Below are 27,587 nucleotides of genomic sequence, written 5' to 3'. Positions count from 1 at the left end.
ATATGGCAGCAGCTTTCTGTTTTGTCAGCAGTCAACAGACTATGGGGACATTTCCTAATAGAAAGATGAACTGGATGGAAGAAGACTTTCATGTGAAATTGCAAGATTAAAAAAAAATCAATCACTGGTAATGAGGAAGGGCTACATCTCTAGTGGGCAGAACACAGAACCAGTCGTATGGGAGGCTTAGCACTGACAAAGCAACAGGGTTGTTTTCACAACTCAAATATTTCCCTTGCTACTGTAATATGTATGAAAGCAGGAGTAACAAGGCCACATCTCAACCTCATACCACTTATGTTTGTTTACCTTTTAACCTGCTGGCACTGCATTTTTAATGTGCTAATATCTTTATTGCTAAGGTGTTGCAAACATAAGCTATTATAGATACCACTATAAATAGCATGTTTTTAGACTCTAGAATAAAGTTTAACTTTGGGAACCTCTTTAGCTCATCAAGACAAATGGGAAATCAAATCATCCTATCTTAAAGGGATCCTGTCATCGAAAAAAATGTTTTTTTCAAAATGAATCAGTTAGTGCTGCTCCAGCAGAATTCTGCACTGAAATCCATTTCTCAAAAGAGCAAAGAGATTTTTTTATATTCAATTTTGAAATCTGACACGGGGCTAGACATTTTGTCAATTTCCCAGCTGCCCCTGGTCATGTGACTTGTGCCTGCACTTTAGGAGAGAAATGCTTTCTGGCAGGCTGCTGTTTTTCCTTCTCAATGTAACAATGTGTCTCAGTGGGACATGGGTTTTTACTATTGAGTGTTGTTCTTAGATCTACCAGGCAGCTGTTATCTGGTTACCTTCCCATTGTTCTTTTGTTTGGCTGCTGGGGGGAAAAATGGACGGGGGTGATATCACTCTAACTTGTAGTAAAGAGTGATTGAAGTTTATCAGAGCACAAGTCACATGACTTGGGGCTGCTGGGAAATTGACAATATGTCTAGCCCCATGTCAGATTTCAAAATTTAATATAAAAAAATCTCTTTGCTCTTTTGAGAAATGGATTTCAGTGCAGAAGTCTACTGGAGCAGAACTATTAACTGATTCATTTTGAAAACATTTTTTTTCCCATGACCGTATCCCTTTAAGAAAAGTGAGGTCCTGCAGCTGTTATGACCTCCAGTATTGCATTACCTAGCCTATGTGGTTTGGTGAATTTTCATTAAAAAAACTCCAAGGTCCCTGGGGGACCCTGTGCAATCCATTTTCTCTGCTGAGCTAAAATGCTAGGCCTTTCAGGTATTTCATATTAAATACAATGAAAACAGGGGCATTCACCTGTAGCAGAATCATTTGTTCCTTCCTGGGATTTGATTAATTGCTTTGGATCTGGGCTTGTGTTGACCATATGTGAAATTAGGGTTTTTGTTTTTTTTTTCCTCTTTATGGTATTACTATTTTGGAAATACCCATGGCTACTAATGATTGCTATATTAAATTAAGCACCTGTATAAGGAATTATACACCATAGTCTATTTTGCTTGTTACTTGTCCCCCGAGTCAATTCAGCTTCTATAGATCGTATAATCTCAATATACATAAACTAACTTTTGTTGAAATGTACACACCATAGACCAGAAAGAGTAACACAATTTATTAAGAATATAAGCCCTGATCCAAAAAGCCTTCAAAACAAACTAGATTTGTCTTCAGTGTTCTAGGGTTTACAAAGCCTTTTTAAATAGTCTGCACCAACAAGGTTTGTAGAGTTGCCGGAGTAATGTTTCAAATCCTGAATTGCAATAAATGTAAAAGTTACCTATCCGGATGTGGCTTGTTGGATCACTGTAATGCCAATATTGCATGAATTTATAAATATTTCCATCTGGATAATAGGGCGTATGGATGAACCATCCATGTTTGTATCAGCTCAATGTTTGCTAAAGAAACTGAGATGTAACCTTTTATAGATAAGTGGATTAAATGAGACTTCTCTAGCACAGGACCTCTACAACCTTTACTGTATGGACCCAGTCAGCCTTAATAAAGGAGTAACAAAGCAGCAACAGCTTCGTGTTCCTGAGAAGTGAAAGCAGCATTTACTTTGCTGATAGTGAGCAGCTTTCTCAAGGCTAGTTACAGCTGAAATACAGAAGACAGTCTAGCAAGAGTGCAACATCTTTTGGAGTCTACTAGAATGATAGCTACTAATGGTGTGACCAAAAGCCAATAGGTCTAGCACAGAGACCTATAAGCAAGGGCCCTAAGTATAGGTAAGGAGTGCTTTTATTTCCTAACCTGATGCCTTCCCTAGTTTCAGCTGCAGGATCATATGAATTTCACCTGATTTTTTTTTTTTTTTAGGTGAGAACAGTGATGCGAAGAATGTACAAGAAAATCTTTGATCTGAATTGAAAGATCTTCAAACTGGGTAAGGCATTGACGTATTTCTTTAGAGGTACTAATGCAAGTGGAGCTTACATGCTTATATACAGGGTTCGGAAAGCTAATAGAGGTGTGTGTGTGACACAGATATTGGTGAAACAGTGGCAAAAGTACTAAACGAAACTGGCACATGGCTTGGCGCTGTAGTGTTGGATTATTGTAACTAGGGATGCGGCGAATCCAGGATTCGGTTTGGGATTCTGCCTTTTTCCGCAGGATTCAGCCACAAAACAAAGTAAATATTTCCCCCATCCCTAATTTGCATATGCAAATTAAAGGGATTCTGTAATCGCAAAACATGTTTTTTTCCCTAAACTGCATCAGTTAATGGTGCTACTCCAGCAGAATTCTGCACTGAAATTAATTTCTCAAGAGCAAACAGATTTTTTTATATTCAATTTTGAAATCTGACATGGGGCTAGACATCTTGTCAATTTCCCAGCTGCCCCCGGTCATGTGACTTGTGCCTGTACTTTAGGAGAGAAATGCTTTCTGGCAGGTTGCTGTTTTTCCTTCTCAATGTAACTGAATGTGTCTCAGTGAGACATGGGTTTTTAATATTGAGTGTTGTTCTTAGATCTACCAGGCAGCTGTTATCTTGTGTTAGGGAGCTGTTATCTGGTTACCTTCCCATTGTTCTTTTGTTTAGCTGCTGCGGGGCGGAAAGGAGGGGGGTATCACTCCAACTTGCAGTAAAGAGTGATTGAAGTTTATCAGAGCACAAGTCACATGACTTGGGGCAGCTGGAAATTGACAATATGTCTAGCCCCATGTCAGATTTCAAAATTGAATATAAAAAAATCTGTTTGCTCTTTTGAGAAATGGATTACAGTGCAGAATTCTGCTGGAGCAGCACTATTAATTGGTTCATTTTTTTTTTTTAAAAAAATTCCCATGACAGTATCCCTTTAAGATTTGGTTTGGTATACGACTGAATCTTTCGTGAAGGATTCGGGGGTTTGGCCGAATCCAAAACAGTGGATTTGGTGCATCCCAAATTGATGCATTCACTTCCCACAGTTAGAAATTTGTATACTTTCCCTAGGCATTATGGGGTAGGACTGGTGAGTGGCAAGCTCAAGTAAAACTTACAGATGGCCCAGCCTGACTCAATCATGTATTGAAATATTTATAACATATCCCATTTTTAATTCTCTAGCTTTACCATGCAAAGGAGTCTGCAGCAAAGTTATGTTGATACATAATTCCTCCAGGTTTTCTGTCTAAGGTACGTATTAAAATTATCCTACTTTTTTCTTTATTTTATACAGTAAAGTAAATTTCCGTGGATTAGTATTGCAATTTGTTCAAGTTGTGCAAAGTAAATACCATTGTATTTTAAAGAGCACATATTGACCATTTCCCAGGAGATCATGAAGGTTACTGTTCCATTGCAACGTGCAGCAGCATTCTGAGATGACAACCTTTGTGCTATAATCATGTCCTGTTCTTGCACACACCTCTGGTCCCATCATATTGTATCACTTGTGCAGTATGTTTTAGTAGGCCAGGTTCCCTGAGTATCCGCTGCTAATTTTTCTGGATGCTCTCAAGCACCAATTTGCTTTTAACAAGGTTGTTATTGAGCCCATAGATGGAATTTGGTCACAAGCTCTTGCACTTTGCCAGGCTTATCTAATTTTCTTTTTTCAGAAATGGCAACAACACCAGTGTGGCTGAATACAACATAACTGACCTAAGGGATATCATACGTGACCCCTGACTACTCGGGGGCTACTAAGGCTGCACGTCAGTCTATATAAAATTGATGAGCATATGATACAATTTATTTAATTGTGCTCATAATTCCAGTGTCATATTCCAGACCATATGGCCAGCATATCATTTTAATTTTAAAGTACATTCTCCTTTGTCTGCATTCATTTTTGATCTCCTCCATGTAGCTTCCATGAGGGTAGCACACGAGAAAACGATTTTGCTCTACAATGGCTTCTGCCCCCTCCTATATGGACTTCTAGGCACAGTCAAGTTATTCCTCGTTGCAGACAGGAATCTATTCTGGCAAATGGCTAAAGGCTGCTGGAAGATGCCATAGACAATCATTATTGGTCCTGTGCTGTTCTGAGTTGCGCCTCTCTGTGCTTGAGAATACCAAGGCCTGTTTTGAATCCTAGTCTGGGGCTGTAATAAACGTGTTTTTTAAAGGGTGAAGTTCCTTCTTCTGGTTAAATCAAATGCAAGATATTGGATAATCCTGACCACAGTAATAACTCCCCATACATTGATCCTATGTGCAGTGGCAAACTACATAACACATGTTCAAATCTAAATGTAAAACTTGAAATATGGAAATGATTACAACTGTTTCTGTGTGTCATGATTGTATTAATACATACACTGTTGTGTACAAGATTTGTTCTGTACTGCAGTCATTTCAATTTAATAAAATTTCATTTGAAATGTGTCCTTTGTAAATATTTGCAACTGGCAAGAAGTTTTAGAAGCAGCAACCTACCTGTTTTGCACTGTTCTCAGTTTACATAGTTAAATTGGGGCTGAAAAAGGCCAAGGCATTATAGCCTTGGATATTATACTTGTCCAAGAAATTATCCCCCATCAAGCCCCTCTTAAAGGCATTACTATAATCAGCCATCATGACATCATACGGCAGTGCATTCCATAACCTCACTGTGAAAACTACCTGCTTTGCTTTATATCAGGGCTGTCCAATTGGTGGGCCACATGCGTCCTGCGACCCCCCCCCCCCCCACATGCTGTGTCTGTTTACCATATGTAAGATTTAAAAGGTATCACTACAGAGATAAACTGGACTGTAATTCCCTGTATTGTTCACACCTTTGATCCCCCTGTATTGTTCACACCTGTGACACCTCTATTGTTTATATCCTAAAGCCCCTGTACTGTTCAAACCTGAGACCCAGACTGAAACTGCCCACATTGTTCACAAAATAATACCTAAAAAAGAAGCCAGCGCCACAGGCACCGGGCAAAACAAACAAATATAGGGCAATAACGTTTTGTAAATGACCCCCTTATTTCTGTGCACAGGTTTTATTGTAGCTTCACCGTGCTATGTGTTACACATAGCACGGTGAAGCTACAATAAAACCTGTGCACAGAAATAAGGGGGTCATTTACAAAACGTTATTGCCCTATATTTGTTTGTTTTGCCCGGTGCCTGTGGCGCTGGCTTCTTTTTTAGGTATTATTTTGTGGACTTGAGGGATACAAGTGAGAGCCGGCAGGGGATTGTGAACACAACCAAACCTAGGACTATAATTTGGACTGATTGCCCACATTGTTCACCTGTTCACACTTTATTCAAAATGCTAATGGGGCACCAGCACTGTCACTGTATGTAACACATAGTAGACTGATGGCTTTCCCTGTCTCCTGCTCTGTTCTGCCTTCCCTCCCTGTGTGTGCCATTCTCTGCTTGCCCAGTGCTGCTTGTGTGTGCCATTATCTACTTGCCCAGTGCTACTTGTGTGTGCCATTATCTGCTTGCCCAGTGCTACTTGTGTGTGCCATTATCTGCTTGCCCAGTGCTGCTTGTGTGTGCCATTCTCTGCTTGCCCAGTGCTGCTTGTGTGTGCCATTCTCTGCTTGCCCAGTGCTGCTTGTGTGTGCCATTCTCTGCTTGCCCAGTGCTGCGAGTGTGTGCCATTCTCTGCTTGCCCAGTGCTGCGAGTGTGTGCCATTCTCTGCTTGCCCAGTGCTGCGAGTGTGTGCCATTCTCTGCTTGCCCAGTGCTGCGAGTGTGTGCCATTCTCTGCTTGCCCAGTGCTGCGAGTGTGTGCCATTCTCTGCTTGCCCAGTGCTGCGAGTGTGTGCCATTCTCTGCTTGCCCAGTGCTGCTTGTGTGTGTGCCATTCTCTGCTTGCCCAGTGCTGCTTGTGTGTGTGCCATTCTCTGCTTGCCCAGTGCTGCTTGTGTGTGTGCCATTCTCTGCTTGCCCAGTGCTGCTTGTGTGTGCCATTCTCTGCTTGTTAGCATTTGGAAATTATTGTCAAGGTTCCCTAAGGTGTTTGTGTTGGGGGGTTGTTGTATTATCCACAGGGGAGGATGAGGCATATGGATTTAAGGGTATGTTTTTCACATATGAGTAATGAGGGATTTCCCTGCAGTGAGCACCAACCACTTGTTTTTTTTGGTGTGCTACCACCGTTAATGTGGACATGATCTTAAAAGTTATTGTGGGTTTCAGTCGGTGTGGTTTAAAAGGGGGAGTGGCCAACACAGACTTCCATTATCTGTCCTCCACCACAGGCCAGTAAAATTTTGGCCCTCGGTACCACAGAAGTTGGACAGTTCTTTTCCTCTACTCTAAAGGGGTGGTCTCTGAACCTGTGATCTGTTTATATTGCACTCTAATGTACAGTGCAAACTTTTTTTTTTTTTTTTTATACCCTCATTTTTGCAAACGTTGCTTCAAATGAATTCTTTTCTTCTAGTCTAAAGGGATGGCCTCTGGTACGGTGATCCACTTTATGGGTAAAAAGGTCCCCTGCCATTTGTCTATAATGTCCTCTAATGTACTTGTAAAGTGTAATCATGTCCCCTCGCAAGTGCCTTTTTTCCAGAGAAAACAACCCCAACCTTGACAGTCTACCCTCATAATTTAAGTCTTCCGTCCCTCTAACCAATTTAGTTGCACGTCTCTGCACTCTCTCCAGCTCATTTATATCCCTCTTAAGGACTGGAGTCCAAAACTGAACTGCATACTACAGATGAGGCCTTACCAGGGACCTATAAAGAGGCATAATTATGTTTTCATCCCTTATGTAAGACAGAACTTTATTTGCTTTAGTGGCCACAGAGTGACACTGCCTGGAATTGGACAACTTGGCCATTTGGCATCCCCCCTATGTGGATTAGCTGTTTACAGGCAGCTGTTTTTGGCTGTACACCTGTTTTTTATGTAACTTGTCACCAAGCCAGTAATTACAAAATAAGCACTAGCTGGGAATAACATACAAGGGGTCGGACAGCAAAATGTTTCTCAAGCCACTAGTTGGTGATCACTGAAACAAACAAAAAAAAAATCTGTGGAATATGTTGGCACTTCATACACGTGTAACTAATATACAAAAAGAAAAATATTGTATTTGCTTAAACCATTTTTTAATATGATTTACCTGCAATAATTTAGAAAGAAAACTTCTACAAAATCCATCTATTTTAATCCTGGCTGGCTGCATAATGCCTGGTATGCAGCAGCCTAGCATAATTAAACAACGATTGGATCTGTTATCCTAATGCCCACTAGTTAGTTCTAATAGGAAACTGTGCCAAACAGCACCTAGTATTTCTAACCATCTTGTTTTCTTGTATGGTTTGAGATGTATTCAGGAATGATTGGGAACTGGAGTTTTCCAAATAAGGGAATTTTTTTGTAATTTGTAAACATTAAATAAACAAGGATAGTTTTGCTATGGATATGGTAGCGCTTCTCTGCATGAAAACTAGTTTTTTTTTACATCAGTGGTAAGAAAGCTATGGACATATTGGTTGTTGTCTGCCTACCTATTTTGGGTGATCTCAGCCTGTGTATGACTGCACACAGGCTGATCAGATTCAAATCAATGGAGCAGGGGCACTGAGCAGAACTGCTTCTCTCAGCCTGCAAACAACCTGTATGTCCATAGCCTACGGGATAAGATACTATTTGAAATTGACAAAACTATGAATTTGTACCAGCACGGTTGTTGCCGAACAGATATTGCCGAACTAATTGCCTTTGAGGAAGTGAGCAGGAACCGTGATTTTGGGATGTCGGTGCAGGTGTGGGATCCGGAAACAGATTATCCAGAAAGCTCCAAATTATGGAAAGGACGTCTCCCATCGACTCCATTTTATGCAAATTATCCACATTTTTAAAAATTTTCCTTTTTTTCTAAAATAATAAAACCGTACCTTGTACTTTATCCTTACCTTGTCTGAGCCCCTAGATCCAAAAAAAAAAAAAATCTTGCTTTCATCAGTCCACATGTTGCACCATTTCTATTTAGGCCAGTCAATGTGTTCTTTGGCAAATTGTAACCTCTTCAGCACGTCCATTTTGTGGACTGATGAAAGCAAGATTGGTTTTTTTTTGGGTCTAGGGGCCACAATCAGTTTGTCAGATGACCCCCAAACACTGAATTCAAGCCACAGTTCAGTGTGGGAATGTTTCTAATACTATAATGTTATCACATACCTGGGATCAGTTTCAATACATCAAAATACTTGAAGAGGTCATGTTGCCTTATGATGAAGAGGAAATGGGTGTTTCAACAAGACAACGACCCAAACACACCAGTGAATGAGCAACATCTTGGTTCAGACCAACAAGAATGAGTTGTAGAGTGGCCAGCCCAATCCCCAAACCTTAATGCAATATAAAACTTGTGGGGTGACATCAAAAAAGTTTTATATTGTATTAAGGATCAAGTCCTGTTAGTAGTATTGTTTTTTTTGTTGGTTTTTTTTAACCATTTTAAGCTCAGCTTTGTTTAGCTGTGTGCCCATTCCATAGTCCATTGCATTTCATCTTCTGATCATACTTTTTGAGCCCACTTCTACTACTAGTAACTTTCATGCTGTAAACCATGTCGTTTTTGGAATGAAACATCGAGGGTTATTTACTAAAGTCTGAATTTTTCTGGTGAGAGAAGAGGAAAACACTTTTTTTTTTGTAGGATTTTTTCCAGATTTATTTAACTCTGAGGTTGCTAAAAGTCTGAATAAAAAAAAAAATATCCACCATGTAGAAGTCAATAGCAGATGTCCCTTTTACAATTGGAAGATATTATAATCTGCACTGGGTTCATACAATAATTCAAATAATTTGTGACTTTCGGGTGATAATACGAAAAAATACATTAGGATTTTCTACAATTTTGAGTCTTTTCCTGCACCAGATTTTTTCAAGTTAAAGGAACAGTAACACCAAAAAATGAAATGATTTTAAAAGAATGACAATATAATGTAGTGTTGATCTATACTGGTAAAACTGTATTTGCTTCAGAAACTCTGCAACAGTGTATATAAACAAGCTGCTGTGTATCCATGGGGGCACGGCAGACAACAGATAAGCTCAGTAGTATACAATGGAATTCTTTAGAACTTATCGGTTATCTACTGTGTATCCTGTGCTTGAATGGCTTCCCCCATGTATATACAGCAGCTTGTTTATATAAACTATAGTAGAGTTTCTGAAGCAAACACCAGATTTACCAGTGTAGGCAAACAGTACGTTATATTATCATTCCTTTTAAAAACCTTTTTTTTGTTGGGGGGTATTAGTTACTTTAATTTATTTATAAATAAGGTAAAAATGTGGATGGGAGTTTGGTCGAAGTGGTTTTAATAAATGAGAAATATTCCGATTTTAATAAATGACCCCCTTAGTGTTTGGACTGAAGGTCTAGGATGAGACACAAGGTAAGTGGTAGGGAAAGTGACAGGAAAGATGGTCAAAGAACCAGGCTCAGTAGAGTGCTATTAAGAAGACATGAACTGGTTCCAATTCCACATTCTGTTGAATTCTGGGCATTGGACATCAGGACACGTGCAATGGTCAATTTATAATCTGAGCACCAACTGCAGAAAATGTTGAGGTGCAGATTCACTCAAAGTACATGGACTGGGGAATTTGTTCCTTTTTAAATAATGGACTTTGGGGTTTGCTTCCCCAGTAGATGTGGCATGATGATCCCTCACAAGAAGGGAAAGCAGCCGAGTCAGCTAAAATGTTAATATTCCAGCCCAATTATTAGTTTCTTATCAACTGAATTCTGCTTATTAATGCTGTCTTTATCATTCTGCCTGCCTTTTCTAGAAAGGATGCATGTTGTGCCTAATGCATGTCAGATCAGTAGCTATTTAGGACATTCTAGTTAAACTCTTCAGCTACTATAACACCTAGGGACCATGTTTGTCCAATGAAGAAGCCACAACAGATTACGACCATGCTGTAGATCTAGGATTAAAGGCAAATACAGCAGGTGCAAGTTTTCTCATGTTGCATCCTAGTTTATTAATTAGTTTCTAATCCCTCTGCAAAAGGAATATCACCAATTAATCAAAGGAAATTAGCTACAAACTGTTCTCCACATTTGTAGTCTTCCATTGTAAAATCTTTAGTAAAACAGAAGGATTTTAGAGATCCTTTTTGGAAAGGACTTCTACTTCCTTTAGGAGTGAGGTTTTACATCTGCATATATTTGCTTGTTGGTAAGATGTTTCTCCTTAAGTTGCAGCCCATGACTCAAGTCAGGGATCAAATTATAATGAAAAGAATGTGTGCCCATCTTTTCCTTACTTAAACAGACAATGTTATATTACAATGGATCAAAATATTTCTTTGAGTAACTTGAAAATATTTAAAAAGTAAATGGACGATACTGTAAGAAAAAAAAGATTAGCTGGGAAGCATTATAGCAGTGAAAATTGTGAACAAAGACAATGCTCTTCTAATACATTTGGATTAAATTGACCAACTGGTTAAAAGTCAACATTGTTCTTTATCAAGAGACTAGAAAGCCTTTACCTTTTAAAGGGATCCTGTCATCAGAAAACATGTTTTTTTCAAGACGCATCAGTTAATAGTGCTACTCCAGCAGAATTCTGCACTGAAATCCATTTCTCAAAAGAGCAAACAGATTTTTTTATATTCAATTTTGAAATCTGACATGGGTCTAGACATTTTGTCAATTTCCCAGCTGCCCCATGTCATGTGACTTGTGCCTGCACTTTTGGAGAAATGCTTTCTGGAAGGCTGCTGTTTTTCTTTCTCAATGTAACTGAATGAAGTTTATCAGAGCACAAGTCACATGACTGGGGGCAGCTGGGAAATTGACAAAATGTCTAGCCCCATGTCGAATTTCAAAATTGAATATAAAAATCTGTTTGCTCTTTTGAGAAATGGATTTCAGTGCATAATTCTTCTGGAGCAGCACTATTAACTGATTCATTTTGAAAAAAAATGTTTTTTCCCATGACAGTATATCCCTTTAAAGACAGGCCACAGCTTCACGGATAATAATCCACTCTGATGCCTGACAAAGGGACGTGCCCCCGAATGTAGCTGTATACATAATAAATTAGCTTATACTAGTTCCGATGTGCTTGTCATTTTTCTGTATAAGAATTGTAAGAGGGTGCCAACCCTCCACACTGAGTGCCAAGCAGATCTTTTAAGAGGTGAGGATGGTTTCTCTAAGTTCGATCTACATTAGCAGCCATTTTGAACCGCACATTCAGGTCAAAACAAACAGAGACAGAAAAATAGCAAGACAGGTGTATATCTACTTGTACAGTATCCCAATAATTTTCCCAAATCATTGGAGAACCACCTTTAGTCTGCATAATTAATTCACATATAAATATAAAATCAATCACAAAAGCAGCAGTGAAAAATGATGTTATGCTTTATTAACAGTCACCTGTTTTGTTAAATGAAAACTATTTTAAAAGAAAAAAAAAAATTTAAAGAGTAAAAAGAAATAAAACGCTCTATAAAAGAATCAGCAGTTACAAACAATTTGCCGCAAATGATATTTAATGTACTAAATTTATTTTTGGTACATTTCTTAGCAAATAAAATAGGAATTATATATACATAAATATGATGTATTGAAATATTTACAGTTATTTAGAAAGACAGTGCCGCAATAAGGAAATATAGTAAGTTCAAGAAAAGACTGCAGATTTTATGTGAGATGTCTGTCGCCTGATATATCTTCTAAATACCAAATATTTTCAGATTTTTGACTACTGAAATTAAAAAAAAGTGCAAGATATATGGAAACGATATTTAATACCGAAAATAAAAATGTCTGAACCTGCAGAAGTCGCATCCACTAATGCCCATCTGTCTTGCAAGCCACTCCGAGGCTGGATTTTGCAGAAAACACTAATGAGTTTATTTTAGAAATCTGGTATATTGGAAATGTTTCTGAAAGTACATATATTAACAGCTATGTAAGTTTGTTAAACATACCAGTTTTACCTAAACACTCGTTATTAGGTTGCAAATTGAAACACTGCACATTTAATTGGGTTTCGTCTGGTCTAATTAGGTAAATATTGACTGCATAAGACTAATTTGTGTAGTTGTTTTTTTTTATCCCTGCCCCGGTATAAGTGCTACAGTACAAAGACTAGTTCTGGCGAGCTATTTCGTATGCGCATCCCAGTCACCTGCTTTAGGCAAACATTGGCATCCTACCTCAGAAAATACATTAAAAATATTATTTATATATATATATATATATATATATATATATATATTTGCTATTCCTTCTTTATGCTAACTTTCTTGGTTTTTGGAACAAGGAAAATGTTTCCCTCTTTTGTCTGCTGAAGGGAGTATTCATGAGGGGAGTATGGCTTCCCATTCTCATCTTGCAGCTTATTAAAGACCTCCATGTACAGAGTGCCAAGCTTCTTCTTCATTTGACTAAGGCTGTTGTTGTACGCTCCTCGTTCAGAAAGTAACTTCTCTTTTTCATATTTAAGCTTGTCTAGATCAGTCTCCAACTCCACAATGTTCTCCATCTTCCTCTTCCGACAATTCTGAGCTGCTACTTTATTTTTGCCACGCCTCCTTATGTCCCTTATGAGGGCAAGCTGGGCCTTGTTAAACTGATACTTGGACATCATCTCATTGAAGCTGTCCACAGGAAGGTTTACTATTTTATCAACAGAGAATGGTATGTTGAGAACCTTTGCTCTTTGGGTGTCTCTGGTGAAACGAGCTTCCTGGCGGTTTAAAGACTTGTCCTTGGCAAATGGAGCCTTGCTGTAGCCAGGGCTAGCAGGTATCTCTTTTGCTGGAGAGTCGTAAGCTTCAATTTCAAAGGGATCCGTGTCTTGTGAAACAAAAGGCGAAAGAGTAAAGTATGTGTCCTCTGTAAATGGTGCGATAAAATTGTCTGGAGGTTTTTGCTGTGCCGCCTCTGGAGTGCTGTCCATATCTTCCATATCTGAATCACTGTAACCATAATGAGGTTCGTCAAAGGCAGAACCACCAATAGACTGGGAAGGTGATGTTGCACATGGACTGGTATTGACAGAAACACCAGAATCAGAATCATTGAACTCTGGTTGGTTGCTCCCATTAAAAGCTTTACATAATGACAAGTCTGTAATATCAACATTATCATTCAAAAGCTCGTTTAACAACTGGCCTGAATTGTTCGTTAAAGGCACAATATTGGTGACTTTTGGGTCAACAAGGGTAAATATATCATCACAGAAAGTTTCAACATTAAAGGGTGCATTTGTGTTTACTGAAGGTACACTACTAGCAAACGTATCCACAAAGTCATTGGAGACAACAGAAGTGTTAATTTCATGTGGTTTTGCAATGGCGGACAATGGATTGAGGAAGCTGTAGGTGTCTGGGGATTCTGTCATTGTGATGGATTCTGGATTTGGATACATGCTCAGGTCCACCATGTTATCAATTTCATTGTTAAGGCACTGTTAGAGAAGAAAAAAAAAGATTTGCAATATTTAGAGACATTGGTTGGGTGCAAAGTATAATGTCAAGTAGTGTAAATGAAGCCTGTGAATTCATCCAGCTAATTAAATAAAGAAGAATGCTATTGGTGGGTGGGGCGGCTACAGTTTATTAATTGATATTGCTGTTGAGATATAGAAAGAATGGCTTTGTCAGTTTCAGTAGAGCTTTTTGTCCAGGAATCAAATGGACAGCACCATTGCATTTAATTTTGCAAAATAAGAAGGGCACTCTACATCTCTTCATTTGATCAACATAGAGCATGGTGCAATAGATCTGCTCATTATTAAATAATAAGTCCATTATGTTGGATAGAAAATCAAGATGAGGACCATGCTGATGTGGTCTTACAAAGGTTCTCCATAGAATGATCAAGTCTAAGCCTGAGGATAAACAATCAGATCCTCCTTACACAGCCCAACACATAAGCTCCTCTTTTCTGTGCTTCCTTTCAGGCATAAAATTTGATTATATGAATATTAAAGAGATCCTGTCTTCGGGAAAACATGTTTTTTTCAAAACACATCAGTTAATAGTGCTGCTCCAGCAGACTTCTGCACTAAAATCCATTTCTCAAAAGAGCTGACAGATTTTTTTATATTCAATTTTGAAATCTGACATGGGGCTAGACATTTTGTCAATTTCCCAGCTGCCCCTGGTCATGTGACTTGTGCCTGCACTTTAGGAGAGAAATGCTTTCTGGCAGGCTGCTGTTTTTCCTTCTCAATGTAACTGAATGTGTCTCAGTGGGACATGGGTTTTTACTATTGAGTGTTGTTCTTAGATCTACCAGGCAGCTGTTATCTTGTGTTAGGGAGCTGTTATCTGGTTACGTTCCCATTGTTCTTTTGTTTGACTGCTGGGGGCGAAAAGGGAGGGGGGTGATATCACTCCAACTTGCAGTACAGCAGTAAAGAGTGATTGAGCACAAGTCACATGACTTGGGGCAGCTGGGAAATTGACAATATGTCTAGCCCCATGTCAGATTTAAAAATTGAATATAAAAAAATCTGTTTGCTCTTTTGAGAAATGGATTTCAGCGCAAAATTCTGCTGGAGCAGCACTATTAACTGATTCATTTTGAAAAAAAAAATGTATAACCATGACAGTATCCCTTTAAAGTTTTAAACCCTACCACCAAAACCATTTAGCCTAGGCAGGTGAGGTTCACTCATTAAAGGAACAGTAACATCAAAAAATGAAAGTGTTTTAAAGTCATAAAAATATAATGCAGTGTTGCCCTGCACTGGTAAAACTGCTGTGTTTGCTTCAGAAACACTACTATTGTTTATGTAAATAAGCTGCTGTGTAGCCATGGGGGCAGCTATTCATAGGAGAAAAGGCTCAGGTTACACAGCAGATAAGCTCTGTAGAACATAATGGTGTTATCTGTTGTCCACTATTTAACCTGTGCCATATAGCCAATTTTCAATTTCCACCATTGCTGCACAGCAGCTTGTTTATATGAACCATAATCGTGTTTTTGAAGCAAACAGATCAGTTTTACCAGTGCAGGGCAACAGTACATGATATTGACATTACTTTAAAACACTTTCATTTTTTGATGTTACTGTTCCTGTAAATCAGAGCAGAACAATTTTCATGTATTTCCAGGCAAACTCTACGTTGAACACACATTAACCTTTTAAACATATCAATTTAATGTAATGAGTATACTAGAAAGCATAGTTTTTTATGCTGATTGACATTACCTGCAACTCAGGAATAGACAATAACTCCTCCCAAGCCTGATTTATTTCATTCAAATTCTCTCCTTCCGCAGGTATGCTGCTCAGTGTGCCTGCTGCTACTGAATTTGGATCAGACTGGAGGAAGTTTTGGTTTGTTTCAATAGGAGCATTGGGTTGCAGGGTCTGGTATGCAATAGAGGAATCCTAAAACAGATATGAACATATTTAGTGAAAATATATGTGTAATGAAACAATCTGGATGACATTGGCCTCTAAATGTGGTTAATAGTAAATAGGTGCTTTTTTTCATATTAGAGGGTATGGGTAGTGAGTTGTATATGCCCTTGACCGTCATGTTGTCTGCTCGCCATATGAAGCAAGCAGTCAATAAATAATTCTAGCATAAAGGTGGCCATAGACGCAAAGATCCACTCGTTTGGCGATATCGCCAAACGAGCGGATCTTTCCCTGATATGCCATTAACGAGCATGGCTATATCGAGGGTAATCTGATTGTTCGGCCGTATGGCCGAACGATCCGATTACGATGTGTGTTGGGCTCCGGCAGACGAAAGCTGTCGGCACTCCCCTCACACGATCCGAAAATCGTATGAATCCTCGATTCGTACGATAGGATCTGTGTGTCTACGGCCACCTTAAGAGAAGATACTATTTGATGGATGAATACAGAACACAGCAGATTTGGAGTAAGATGGAGTAAAGTTCTACAACTTTGCTCTGTTTGGTGCAGCCACCGCATCCTCAATGAAAGCAATAAGTCTGTCTGTTAGCAAAATATAATGCATCGTGTGGTGGGCAGCTGGTACCAGGTTTAATTCTCAGACCTCAGAGGTTTTTATTTCTGTTCTGGGTCAGAAATAAGATGTTTTACTATAATGATGGAGATCCCAAGGTTTAAACCATGTGAATTTACCTCATTAGTTATCCCTAACTGGAATGTATCAGCCAAAATCTTCAAGCATTCATCAAAGGACAATTCATGTACTGCACTGGGTTTGTCCTATAGGAACATAAAGAGATGCCATGTTATTGTATGTTTGCGTATTCCTTATGTCATTTGTTTCTTTCATTAACAAGATCTGGGCAAATTACCTGGATGGATGTGGCAAGGGCCTGTGTGACTTCCGTAGTCTCAATAGGTGTGGCCTGTTGGACTGGGATGAATTCCCCTGTCTCTTCATCTAATTGCAGTTGGGCGTAGAGAGCTTTTTCCTGTTCCTTCTGCAGCTGCTCTTGTCTCTCCTTTTCGAGCTTCTTCTGTTTCTCCAATTCATTTTCCTTATGTCTTTGATTATAGTCAAAAACCTCACGGCTAACACCAAGATCAATGTCTTGCTTCCAAAGAATATCAATCAGATCCAAATCCTGAAAGAAGTCAAATACATTGAGTTCAATGCATTGCTAGAAAGGGTCGCTATCACTACAAAAGTATACATTTTGATTTATTTTTCAACCACAGGTTCCCCTAGCAGAAATCCAAAAAGGCTGATAAATTACATCTTCAAATGAACTTGGATTAAGCAGTTTTAAAGCAAAACTATACTCCCAAAATGAACACTTAAGCAACAGATAGTTTACATCATATTTAAGAATCTCACCAAACTGGAATATATATTTAAGTACATCTTGCCCTTTTACATCTCTTGCCTTGAGCCACCATTTCGTGATGGTCTGTGTGCTGCCTCAGAGATCACCTGACCAGAAATACTACAACTCTAACTGTAACAGGAAGAAGTGTGGAAGCAAAAGACACAACTCTGTCTGTTAATTGGCTCATGTGACCTAACAAGTATAGTTTGTTTGGTATGTTTGTGTGCACAGTGAATCATACAATCCCAGGGGGGCAGCCCTTGTTTTTTAAAATTGCAATTTTCTATTTATGATTACCCAATGGCACATACTACTAGAAAAGTATATTATTATGAAAATGGTTTATTTACATGAAGCAGGGTTTTAAACATGAGCTGTTTAATGCATTATATTTTTATAGAAACCTCATTGTTTGGGGAGTATAGTTTTCCTTTAAACTGATTAGATCCACCGCTCTTTCTAGAGGCAGGTGAACATTACCTTCTAATGGGAAGCTGTACCACTGCCAGGTTCAAATGAATATCCAGATATAAGCTAATAACGATGGTGCAATGTTTGTGAGTTCCTTAAGGATTCAGTCATTTCTCAGGTGTCTAGAAAAATACCATTTTGATCTTGGTCAGGGTTTGTTAAAGCTGTTGCTTTCCACATGCCATCACCCCCCCCCAAAAAAAAAGATTATATTTCCTAGACTTCAACATCATCAGTAATCATACAATTGAATAGAATATAATTAATTGACAATATTGGACTAAAAAACACAATTATCTGTGGCTGAACATTAGCCAAGCTAATGAGCTTAATTCAGGAGTATCACAATTATTATTATTGATCATCACCATCAAGAGACGTTTGCCCTTCATAGTTCACATACAAAGATAGCTCAGCACACATGCAAACAGAACACTTATCACAAGATTTTACATTAAAATACATAATTTTGGTTGCAAGCAGCTCATTACCAAATGGACAAGATGGCAACTAAACACCAACCTACCCAGCAAGACAATGCACATTTATACACTGACAACAGGAAAGCAGCTGCTCATGCTCAGAAGTGGACACCAATTAACAAACCATTGAGATGAGTCAATAAATGTTCCAAACCAAGTCCCTCTAGACCTAGTTGGCAGCTTAATGAACTCTTGATGTTCTTCCTGACCAATACCTCTCCGGAAATCAGCAAGAGATATATCTGTCAGGTTAAAAAATCAACAGCATCAACACACTGAAGTATCCCTCTCCCAATTGTTATCCATTACAATACAACTGGGGGCCAAACAACTGAACAATCCTTAACTTGCCACATGTGTTGGTGGCCACAGCAGGGGTAAATATCTGGTTTGACAGCAGGGTATGCCCAGCTTTAGATTCATGGCACAGAGGCCATTTTGACCACCACTTTACTCAGCCAACAAATATAGGAAATGAAAACCTATTGTAGAGCGGCGGTCCACCCTGTCAACCCAAAGTCTGCAATAGATGGCATGTTGAGGCATATAAGTCTATGGGAAGTGGTGACAAGTCAAAAGCAAGTGTTTTGTTTTCAACCTGGCAGCTGCAGCAGTCAAAATGCCCAATAATAAACATGCTATAGTTTCAAGGGAGACCTATGTAAACTGTATGCAGGGCCATGTGACTAGGAAGAGATGACATCAACAGCCAAATACAAAGGCAAGTGGAGAAACACAATACCAACATTGGCTCTTTCAATGTAGTAACAAGATATGTTGGTAAATATAAATGAACAGATAGCTTACAAGCATTTTGTTACATAATTAGCTGTATCAACTAGAAAAATGGAATTAAGCAGACTAGATGGGTACATTTGAACCAGTTATCAAAACATCCATACAATAATATTGTTCCGTTCCTCTAAAATACATCATATTCACTGATCTATACAGGCCATTCTTCTATAAAAACATAATATCCATTGATCTATGCAGGCCTGGTTTAAAGTAGATATAAAAACAAAAAAATTATATTTTGCCAAATGAAATGAAGCAACTTTCCATTACATTCAGTGTAGAAAGGGACACATGCTGCTTTCTATGCAGTTAAATGTACAAATAAAACGGATATTTTTAAATGAATGGATAGTGGAAGGTTGCTTAGAAGAAAATAAATTTTTTTTCCTTAGTCTATATTTTATTTGGGGAGTTTTATTCCTTTTAATCACATAAACACAAGGTTAAATTCATTAGAAGCTTGGGTACATAACTAACCCTTAGGGAACAGGTTTAGAAGTAGAAATGCAGTGGCCAACCTGTTAAGGCACTGTGGATTTATGGACTATGAAGTCAAAGTGTGACTGATTTAACAGCCTGCCTGTGTATTACACACAAATTATGGCCAGAATGAAATTGCCACACCTAACAACTATTTCCCAAGCTTCTACTGATGACCATCAGGTCTTGAGCTCACTTATAAACCAATCCCTTCATGGAATTCTCCACTATCCATATAAATAAATACTTGTGAATAATAATATCCTAATGAAAGTTCTAATCCTACATTTTTAAAGGAGACATAGGGTAAATGAAAAAAAAAAAAAAACAATTTTGTAGGCAATTATAAGTAATATATGGTGTTGCTTTTATATGGTGCTAAAAATGTATATTATCTTTAAAAACAGTCCCTTTATTGGAGCTCGCTATAGATGTTCTCTGGTCCCTGTTTCAAATGAGGGGTGGGCTTGTCCTAAATGTCCCTGCCAGAAGCACAGTAGGAGGGGAATAGCCAATCATAGCCCTGAAGTCACACAAGCACAGACAGGCTTCAGTTCCCTATCAGGTCCTGCTAGCTGCTGATTGGTTCCTGTCCCACAGTGCAGTGAGCTAAGAGCCGTCGGCTCCCCTGCACAGCCTGGGAATTCAGGGAGCAGGAAGTAGAAGAGAAGGGAGGAATTATTAAAGTTTTTGCAGAAATATTCAATAAATCAGCCTGAAACACTATATTTTGAAGCACAATTCTTCTATATCTAAATGAGTATAATGCACTGCTATGTTCTTATTTTTTATACACAAAATGTCTCCTTTAAAGTATAAAATGCACATGTAAAATCAATTTCAATGGGAAAACCCTTCTACGGTTCTTTCCATGTAATGGCACCTTAATCTAGCTTTGTGAATTGGAAATACAGTTTCCCATGATTCCATACATCAGCCTGTTTATAATACGCATTTATATTCCACATTCTTGTACAAGCTTGTCAGCAGACAGTGTAACTAGACATGGATAAGTACCTAATCAGTTAAACGGCTTGGTTGTACATCCCCACACAATACAAATGGGGTTTCACATGTGAAGTCATATGACTGAGACAACATTGAGCTTGCTCTGTTGTAAATGAGTCTGAAAATGGAAAGTGGGGAAGATTTAAGTTTCTCACAGCACAGCATTGTAAAGTGTTATGGCTCTGGGCTGGATTCAACAGAAGAACTGCAAATTCCTCAACTTGCAACTCCCGTAAACGAAATATCTGGCCCAAGTTTGCATACATATGTATATGAAAAATGCATCTGCAGGCACAATGGCAGCTCCTATAGATATGGTAAAATGTAAATATGTACAGAAAGGATTTCTATTTTCTTTTTTACACAATAGTGTCTTTTTTTTTTTACATTCTGTGTAATACATGGAGGGTGAAGACAATGTATAAAGCAGGCTAAAGGTGGCCATGTCGGCAGCTTATTGGCCCGTGTATGGGGCCCCCCGACTGGCTTCACCGATGGAGATCTGGCCGAAAGTCGGCCAGATCTCGATCGGATGGGACAAAAAATCCCGTCGGATCGCGGCCGCATCTATTCTTTGATGCGGTCCCGCGATCCGACCGCCCGTTAGGCATCGTTAGGATCCGATCGTTGGGCCCTAGGGCCCATGATCGGATCAGCCCGATATTGCCCACCTCAAGGTGGGCATATCGGAGGGAGATCCGCTCGTTTGGCGACATCGCCCAAACGAGCGGATCTCTCCATGTATGGCCACCTTTAGTTTCCTTTTGTACACACACAATCCATGTGTTTTGGCTTTTTGGTGAATAGAATTGAAGTTCTATGACGCCAGTACTATGCGAGGTGCATGCCTTTACCCTACAATGCAGTGCTTTTATCCCAGAATTCCATGAGCTATAAGAAGCCTGGAATTACCACCACATCAAAGGCAGCAAAAGCTCTAACAAGTGCCCTTGCTCACGATTCATTGGAATCGGAAGAACAAATGTACTGGCAATGTATTGCAACAATGTGTGGAGTTTGTCTCAATGCAAGAACCTTTATTGAATAGCATCAATACACTGACCCTATTGCTTCCATTTTAGATCAGCTGCATTCACAAACTCTTTTATTCTTAATAAATTAACCTCACGGAGCAAGTTTTTACCCACTGCGGTTGGTAACCCCCCAAAAAAACACCCAGATATCATTTTAAAATGCAAGCAGGAAAGAGTAACAGAAAAGCTTACAAAATACAGGAATATATCATTCTATCTTCTGCATAAGGGTGATGAGACGAGCCAATTGGTCTGCAAACTCTGCTGTCTGTGCATGTGTATAATCATACAGGGAGACCAGATGAGAAATAGAAGGCTGCCCCTGGCAGGGGGAGTGGAAGAGAAGCAGAGAGTGCTGGTTGCGCAAGCTATTCAGCAGATCCAACAAGCTCCCTGCTGTGCTCAGAGAGCAGGAGAGTTCACACGCACAGGAAGAGAGATCCTTCAAGGGGACTGCCGACATCCAACACTCTCTTCCCAACGACACAATGTACAGTATTAAAGGGAATCTCAAATCAGACATGCTTCATCCCTTCCAAGAATTCTACTGCTTATATGTTCAAGTCTTAGTGCTAATGAGGGTACAACTGGCCAGCGAGCTGCCATCCAACTACCTTGAGCCATAATGCTAATAAAAGTGGGCTGATAGGAAATAACAAGGTTGTTTGTCAGGTGGTTAGAGTAGACATGAAACTCTCCTGTTGGTCCAGTAAATCAAGTACTTTACAGCCTTAGGAAATGGGACTTTCCAAAGGTTTTGTATTATTTCTATGTCAGGTGATAACGCATGTAATAAAAGGCACTACGTTTGCCCAGAAGTAGTGACACACAGCAACCAATCAGCAGGTAGAATTTACTGGTCACTTGTGTAAACGCAAACATCATATTGGTTGCTATTGGTTACAGCTACTGGGCAAACATAGTGCCTTGTATTACATATGGCCTTTAAACCACAGTGCCTCAACCCAAAGTACCCATACCACATTCAAACCAAAAAGGAAAATACACTTCTAAGAATTGTTTAGCATTTAATCCCACAAACATTTATGGTTGTAGGCTGCCATATATTGCAGACATAATTCTATCTTTGACTGAAGAGCAGAACAATATGGCAGCTCCCATAATCACAAATGAACAGCAAATGTTCTATTAATACAGTTAGCTATACTACTTTACTTTACTTTTATACCTAAAAATTTCTTGTCCTGCGGATAAAGGCAAGCCAAGAATCAGCCCTACTCTCCCATCAGCCCTGATATGCCTGCACCCAGAGTCACTGGGGTATATTTATCAAAGAGTGAAGTTAGAGATCGCCACAGTCCACTAGAGTGAAATTCCGCTGCTCTTCATTCATTTCTATGGGAATTTTAAGAGTATTTATCAATGGGTGAAAGTGAAAGTTCATCCTTTGACAAATATGCCTTTCAAAATCCCATAGAAATTAATGGAGTGGCGGAATTTCACTCTAGAGGATTGAGGTGATCTCTAACTTCACTCTTTGATAAATATACCCCACTGAATCAGTCCAGGTGCAGACACAGGCCGAGAATTACTGTAGTGTGGCAATAGTCTCACACTGTGCCAAAGTCCAGTAAACTGTATATCATATAATGATGCAATAGGAGCGCTCCCATATTAACTTAATGATAAGATTCAATGTTACAAGGAGGTGAAACAATTACACTGAAAACATTTACACAGCTACATGCCCGTACGATAGACAAGTAAAGGCTAATTTATCACATTATGATATATAAAAAATATTGTACCAAACAGATCCTTGTTGTGTGTATTTTTAAGTTCAAAAACAGACCACAAATGATCACTTTTCCCTATTGCCTTTACATACTTAAAACCCCCAAGGATCCCCTGGGTGATTGTGCACATTTAATTGTCAGGGAGAGAGCAAGCAAACTCTGGGCAAACAAATTGAATTACGCAGGTAGTGGAACTGGGAGAAAGAATAAAAAGAAGCCAAGCAGAAAGCAGTGAGTACTATGACTATGTTCCATAGGGCCAATGGAAACCCAGGTTTAACAGGACATGCTTTTACCTGCACAAACACACAGCTAAATGCCTGCAGTTCTGCTGATGAGAAGATATATATTCAGGCCTTTGTTGGGGGTTACTGGTAAACCAAGTTTTTGTCCAGGTTGTAGGGTTGCCACCTGGCCGGTATTTTACAGGCCTGGCCTTTAAAAATGATGGCTGATCCCAATGTTATTAATAGGGAAAATAGATAAATATATAGGAAGGCCAGTATTTTTTTCCAGAAAAAGGTGGCAACACTACTAGGATGTGAAACCGGAAATGAAGTGACGCAAATTGTTTCTCGAAAGTCAAAGTTCCTCATTTGCCCTTCTTAGCAGCCTGGAACTAAACCAGGCAATGGGGTAAAACAAACACTGTATTGACCACCATCTAAATATTTACGAACTACAACTCCCAGCATTTGAGTTCTATGTAACCAAGATTAGTAACCAGCAAACCACTTTAAGGGTAGGACTACACAGACGTTTTAGGCGCGATCTGATTCGCAGCGACAAATCACATGCGACGGAAATAAGGTAAGAGATAGAAATGTCGGGTGAAGTTGCAGCGTTGATCCGACTTGACACGACTGTCGGATGCAGACACTGCGTCTGCATCTGACAGTCGTGTCGGATCAACGCTACGACTTCATCCGACATTTCTATCTCTTACATGCGATTTGTCAAATGCGTTTTGTCGCAGCGCGTCGGATCGCGCCGAAAACGTCCGTCTAGTCCTACCCTTAAAGCAGGGAATGGCATGTGAAACAAGGCTGTTCTACAGCAGCCACAGGGAAGAAATCATTGGGCCTGTCAAATTCTTCCATACATATGAATAAAATAATAAGCACCCTACATGTTTAGGGCCACCAAGATCCAAACACTGTCCAGCCGTTAATCATTAATCAATTATATGTGTATTATTCCAGCATCTCCCTTGTGCCATAGAATGAGGAGAAAGAAGCAGCTTATCATCAGTCAGGTATATCCAACCAGTCCCCATAGCAGAGAATGTGAGTGAGGAGGAGATAAAGTGATGCAGCCATCACATGAGCAGTCATACGGTGGGAGGAGGGGCAGCTTCACTGACAGGCAGGGGGCGCTGGCCGCAGTACCATCAGCATACAGAGTACTTTCCAGCTGAAACTTCAGGAAATCCCAGGTGTGAAGGTTAAGAAGGAGAGCCCACATCTGAAGGGGGTGTTCATATAAATCGGTGATGTGCACCTTTGGTCTGTGAGTGGAATGCTGGGAACTGCAGGCGGAGGTATAACAGGACTTTCTCACTTTTCCATACAGGTTTTTTTCCCCCAAGGGACCCATGGCATATATCCTTTCTGCCCTATTCTATTAGATCACTGCTTGTGATGCCGCAATATCCTCTCGCCTTATGACTGCTCACGTCATACACACGTCACACTCAGACCACCGCCCCGCCCCTTCTAGCCCACCTGTTGTGACTGCAGTGGAAGGGGTATCTCGATCTCCATCATGCTGGCCCCCTTGCCCCAGGCCGGTATCTCCTCCGAAACGGGATAACTGTAAAGTTCCGTGCTTGGTATTTCCTTGGAACCCCTCCGGATTGTACCCTTGCCACTGACTCTCTATCCTGTCCCGTGTTAGAATGACGGGAAACCACAGGGACCAACCCATAGCGAGGGATTGTCAGCGCCTCCTAGCCAATAGGGGTTCGGATAAAATCACACCACGCCCACCTGCTTGTGTAACAGGACTGAGGAGGCGAGGCCGGTCCCATCCCCCTCCTTTCTCTGGCCTGACCTTAACTCTTTAAATACCTGTCAGAAGTTGCACGCCTTGTGGAAGAGAACTTACTTTTAGGAGTGAATAGGTAGCTTCTCGGTACTTTTCACTTCAGGAAGAGACTTATCTCAGGCCGTTTGTATCTAAAAGTAGCCCAGGCCAAGTTTTTAACCTGCACCAAGGAGTAGGAGTGGCTAGATAATGTCACGTCACAGCGTGTGTTCTTCTAAGTGCCCTATGTATCAGTGAGCAAAATCCCCAGCTAAACCACAATGTACATAAACACCAAGAGAAAATGTATACATGGCACAAAATTCAAGCGTTTAATTATGGATGCACCGAATCCACTATTTTGGATTTGGCTGAACCCCGAATCATTTGTGAAAGATTCAGCCGAATCCAAACTCTAATTTGCATATGCAAATTAGGGTTCGGTTCAGACTGGCAGAAGGATACGGCCGAATCCAAATCCTACTGAAAAAAGCCGAATCCTGGCCGAACCCTGGATTCGGTGCATCCCTACTTTTAATACATTTTCTCTGTAAATACTGATAGTGAGAAACAGTAATGATAATTTAATTACATATTCCATAAACAATAACATCACTGCAAGCTATATCCCACATGTAATATAATATAGAAGGTAGTCCCCTCCCATGGCTGCTGGTTTTAGGGTATGTCATAAAAAGAACTATTGCCCTTGGTACCCACATTAGTAGGGGACCCTATCATTATGTGAAGCCATTTTTATTATTATTATTATTAACGTATTTATATAGCACCAACATATTGCTTAGCACTGTAAAGTAAATGTGATTATACAACTAAATCACATGAAATTATATACATAGAACATATGGAGTTACATACATCAATCAATCAATACCAGCACAAAAGGTGAGGAAGGCCCTATGCAGATAGAGCTTACACTCTAAAGGGAAGGGAGTAATACACAAGGTGTGGGAGTGGGCAAAATCGAATTAAGTGGGTGAGAAATGTGGTACTGTATGTGGTGTTGTGTTTGTTAAGCAGAGTGAGGGTAGGCTTCTCGAAAGAAATGTATTTTAAGAGTTTTTTTGAAAGCAGAAAGGTTGGGAGAAAGTCGGAAAGACTTTGGGAGAGAGTTCCAGAGGAAGGGTGCAGCCCTTGCAAAGTCTTGAATGCGAGCATGTGAGGAGGTAATGAGAGAAGAGTTGAGTAGCAGGTCAGGAGAGGAGCGTAGTAAGCGGTTGGGTGAGTATATAGAGATGAGTTCAGAGATGTAGGGTGGGGCAGAGTTATCAGGCCCGGATTTGTGGAAAGGCCACCTAGGCCCGGGCCTAGGGCGGCATGATTTTAGGGGGGCGCATGCTGCCCAACCAAACCCACATTGATTCAAAAATACTGGGGATGCCCTGGAGATACAATAATTTTTTAAATTTCCTGTGAGCAATCCCCATTGCTCCTGTCCAGATGATGAAAATTTACATAAATAAAGGGGAGGGGACAGGGGCGATGAACGGTAGTGGGCCTAGGGGCACCCACTATGTAAATCCAGCCCTGAGAGTTATGCCCCAGTCTGCTTAAACTCTGTCATTGCATTGGTCAGTATGTGGGCATCTAAGTGCCAGAGTTGAGCCTGGGGCCTTTACATGAGCTGGATGGGTGCATGTACCTTAAAGATGCCCAGCCATTAACCTGTTACTAGGATCCCTCAGAACATGCACTACCCTAAAAGTAACCCTGAGGGTGATCCTGGTAACTGTAGAGCCAGTGTGCATAAGGACTACCCTGATATACACATTACATTGAGGCCACTTCACGTGGGAGCTTGCATACCTTTAAAGGCCTTTTCTCACTTTGACTGGAATGAGACAGAGTTACTCAGCCTCCATTATGCTGCCCTCTTATAGAAGTACTTTTCCACCTGTGTTAACTGGAGTAACAGGGGTTTCTCCATCATACTGACCCCAGGCTACTATCTCCTTATTAACATGGTGCATTTCGGTGTGCTTTATAATTAACATCTGGTTATGGAAGTTTCTTATCCTGAATTCAAAGAAGAAAACAGAAGGGACCTCACAGGCATTGACACCAAGACCATCTTTAGTGACCTCTCTTCTGAGGAGGAAGCAAAGGGGGTAATTGAACTCAGGAACCACAAAAACAAATTGACTGTGAGTCTTGAATTTTATTTGTACTGTATTTTTTAGTTATATTCCTATTATTCCCTCTACTATTCATCATCTAACATGACTTCCAAACTGTTTCTTGGTTGCTAGGGTAATAGGTCTGACAGCTGCAGAACAAACAATGTTAATAATTTAGAAACCACGAAGAATGAAAATGAAGA

General features: G+C 39.9%; 1 protein-coding gene and 1 long non-coding RNA gene across 3 annotated transcripts; one reads left to right on the top strand and one right to left on the bottom strand.

Moving 5' to 3' along the window:
* The first annotated feature begins 854 nt into the window (after nt 1-854).
* Nucleotides 855-4,824, top strand: LOC108703004. The gene is made up of 3 exons (XR_005964740.1): nt 855-2,227; nt 2,319-2,385; nt 3,559-4,824. It is a non-coding gene; the product is annotated as an uncharacterized LOC108703004 (long non-coding RNA).
* A 6,952-nt stretch (nt 4,825-11,776) lies between these two features.
* nfe2l2.S (nuclear factor, erythroid 2 like 2 S homeolog) lies at nt 11,777-25,135 on the bottom strand. Of its 2 annotated transcripts, NM_001092838.1 has the most exon segments (5): nt 11,779-13,850; nt 15,603-15,785; nt 16,515-16,601; nt 16,694-16,966; nt 24,946-25,103. In NM_001092838.1, coding segments are annotated over 5 exon segments (1,776 nt in total). In that variant the 5' UTR covers nt 24,988-25,103; the 3' UTR covers nt 11,779-12,659.
* Between the last annotated feature and the right edge of the window lie 2,452 nt (nt 25,136-27,587).

Source organism: Xenopus laevis, chromosome 9_10S (assembly GCF_017654675.1).
Source record: "Xenopus laevis strain J_2021 chromosome 9_10S, Xenopus_laevis_v10.1, whole genome shotgun sequence".
NCBI classification, from domain to species: Eukaryota; Metazoa; Chordata; class Amphibia; order Anura; family Pipidae; genus Xenopus; species Xenopus laevis.
The sequence above is the reverse complement of the archived record's forward strand: the minus strand, read 5'-3'. Positions and strand labels throughout refer to the sequence as shown.

Coding starts and splice junctions, on each gene's coding strand:
- nfe2l2.S (XM_041577768.1), bottom strand. CDS start 24,987: ATGATGGAGATCGAGATACCCCTTCCACTGCAGTCACAACAG. Junction 16,967..24,945: donor TTCCACTGCAGTCACAACAG/GTGGGCTAGAAG, acceptor GACTTCTTTCAG/GATTTGGATCTGATTGATAT. Junction 13,851..16,514: donor AGTTAGGGATAACTAATGAG/GTAAATTCACAT, acceptor CTTCTCTAACAG/TGCCTTAACAATGAAATTGA.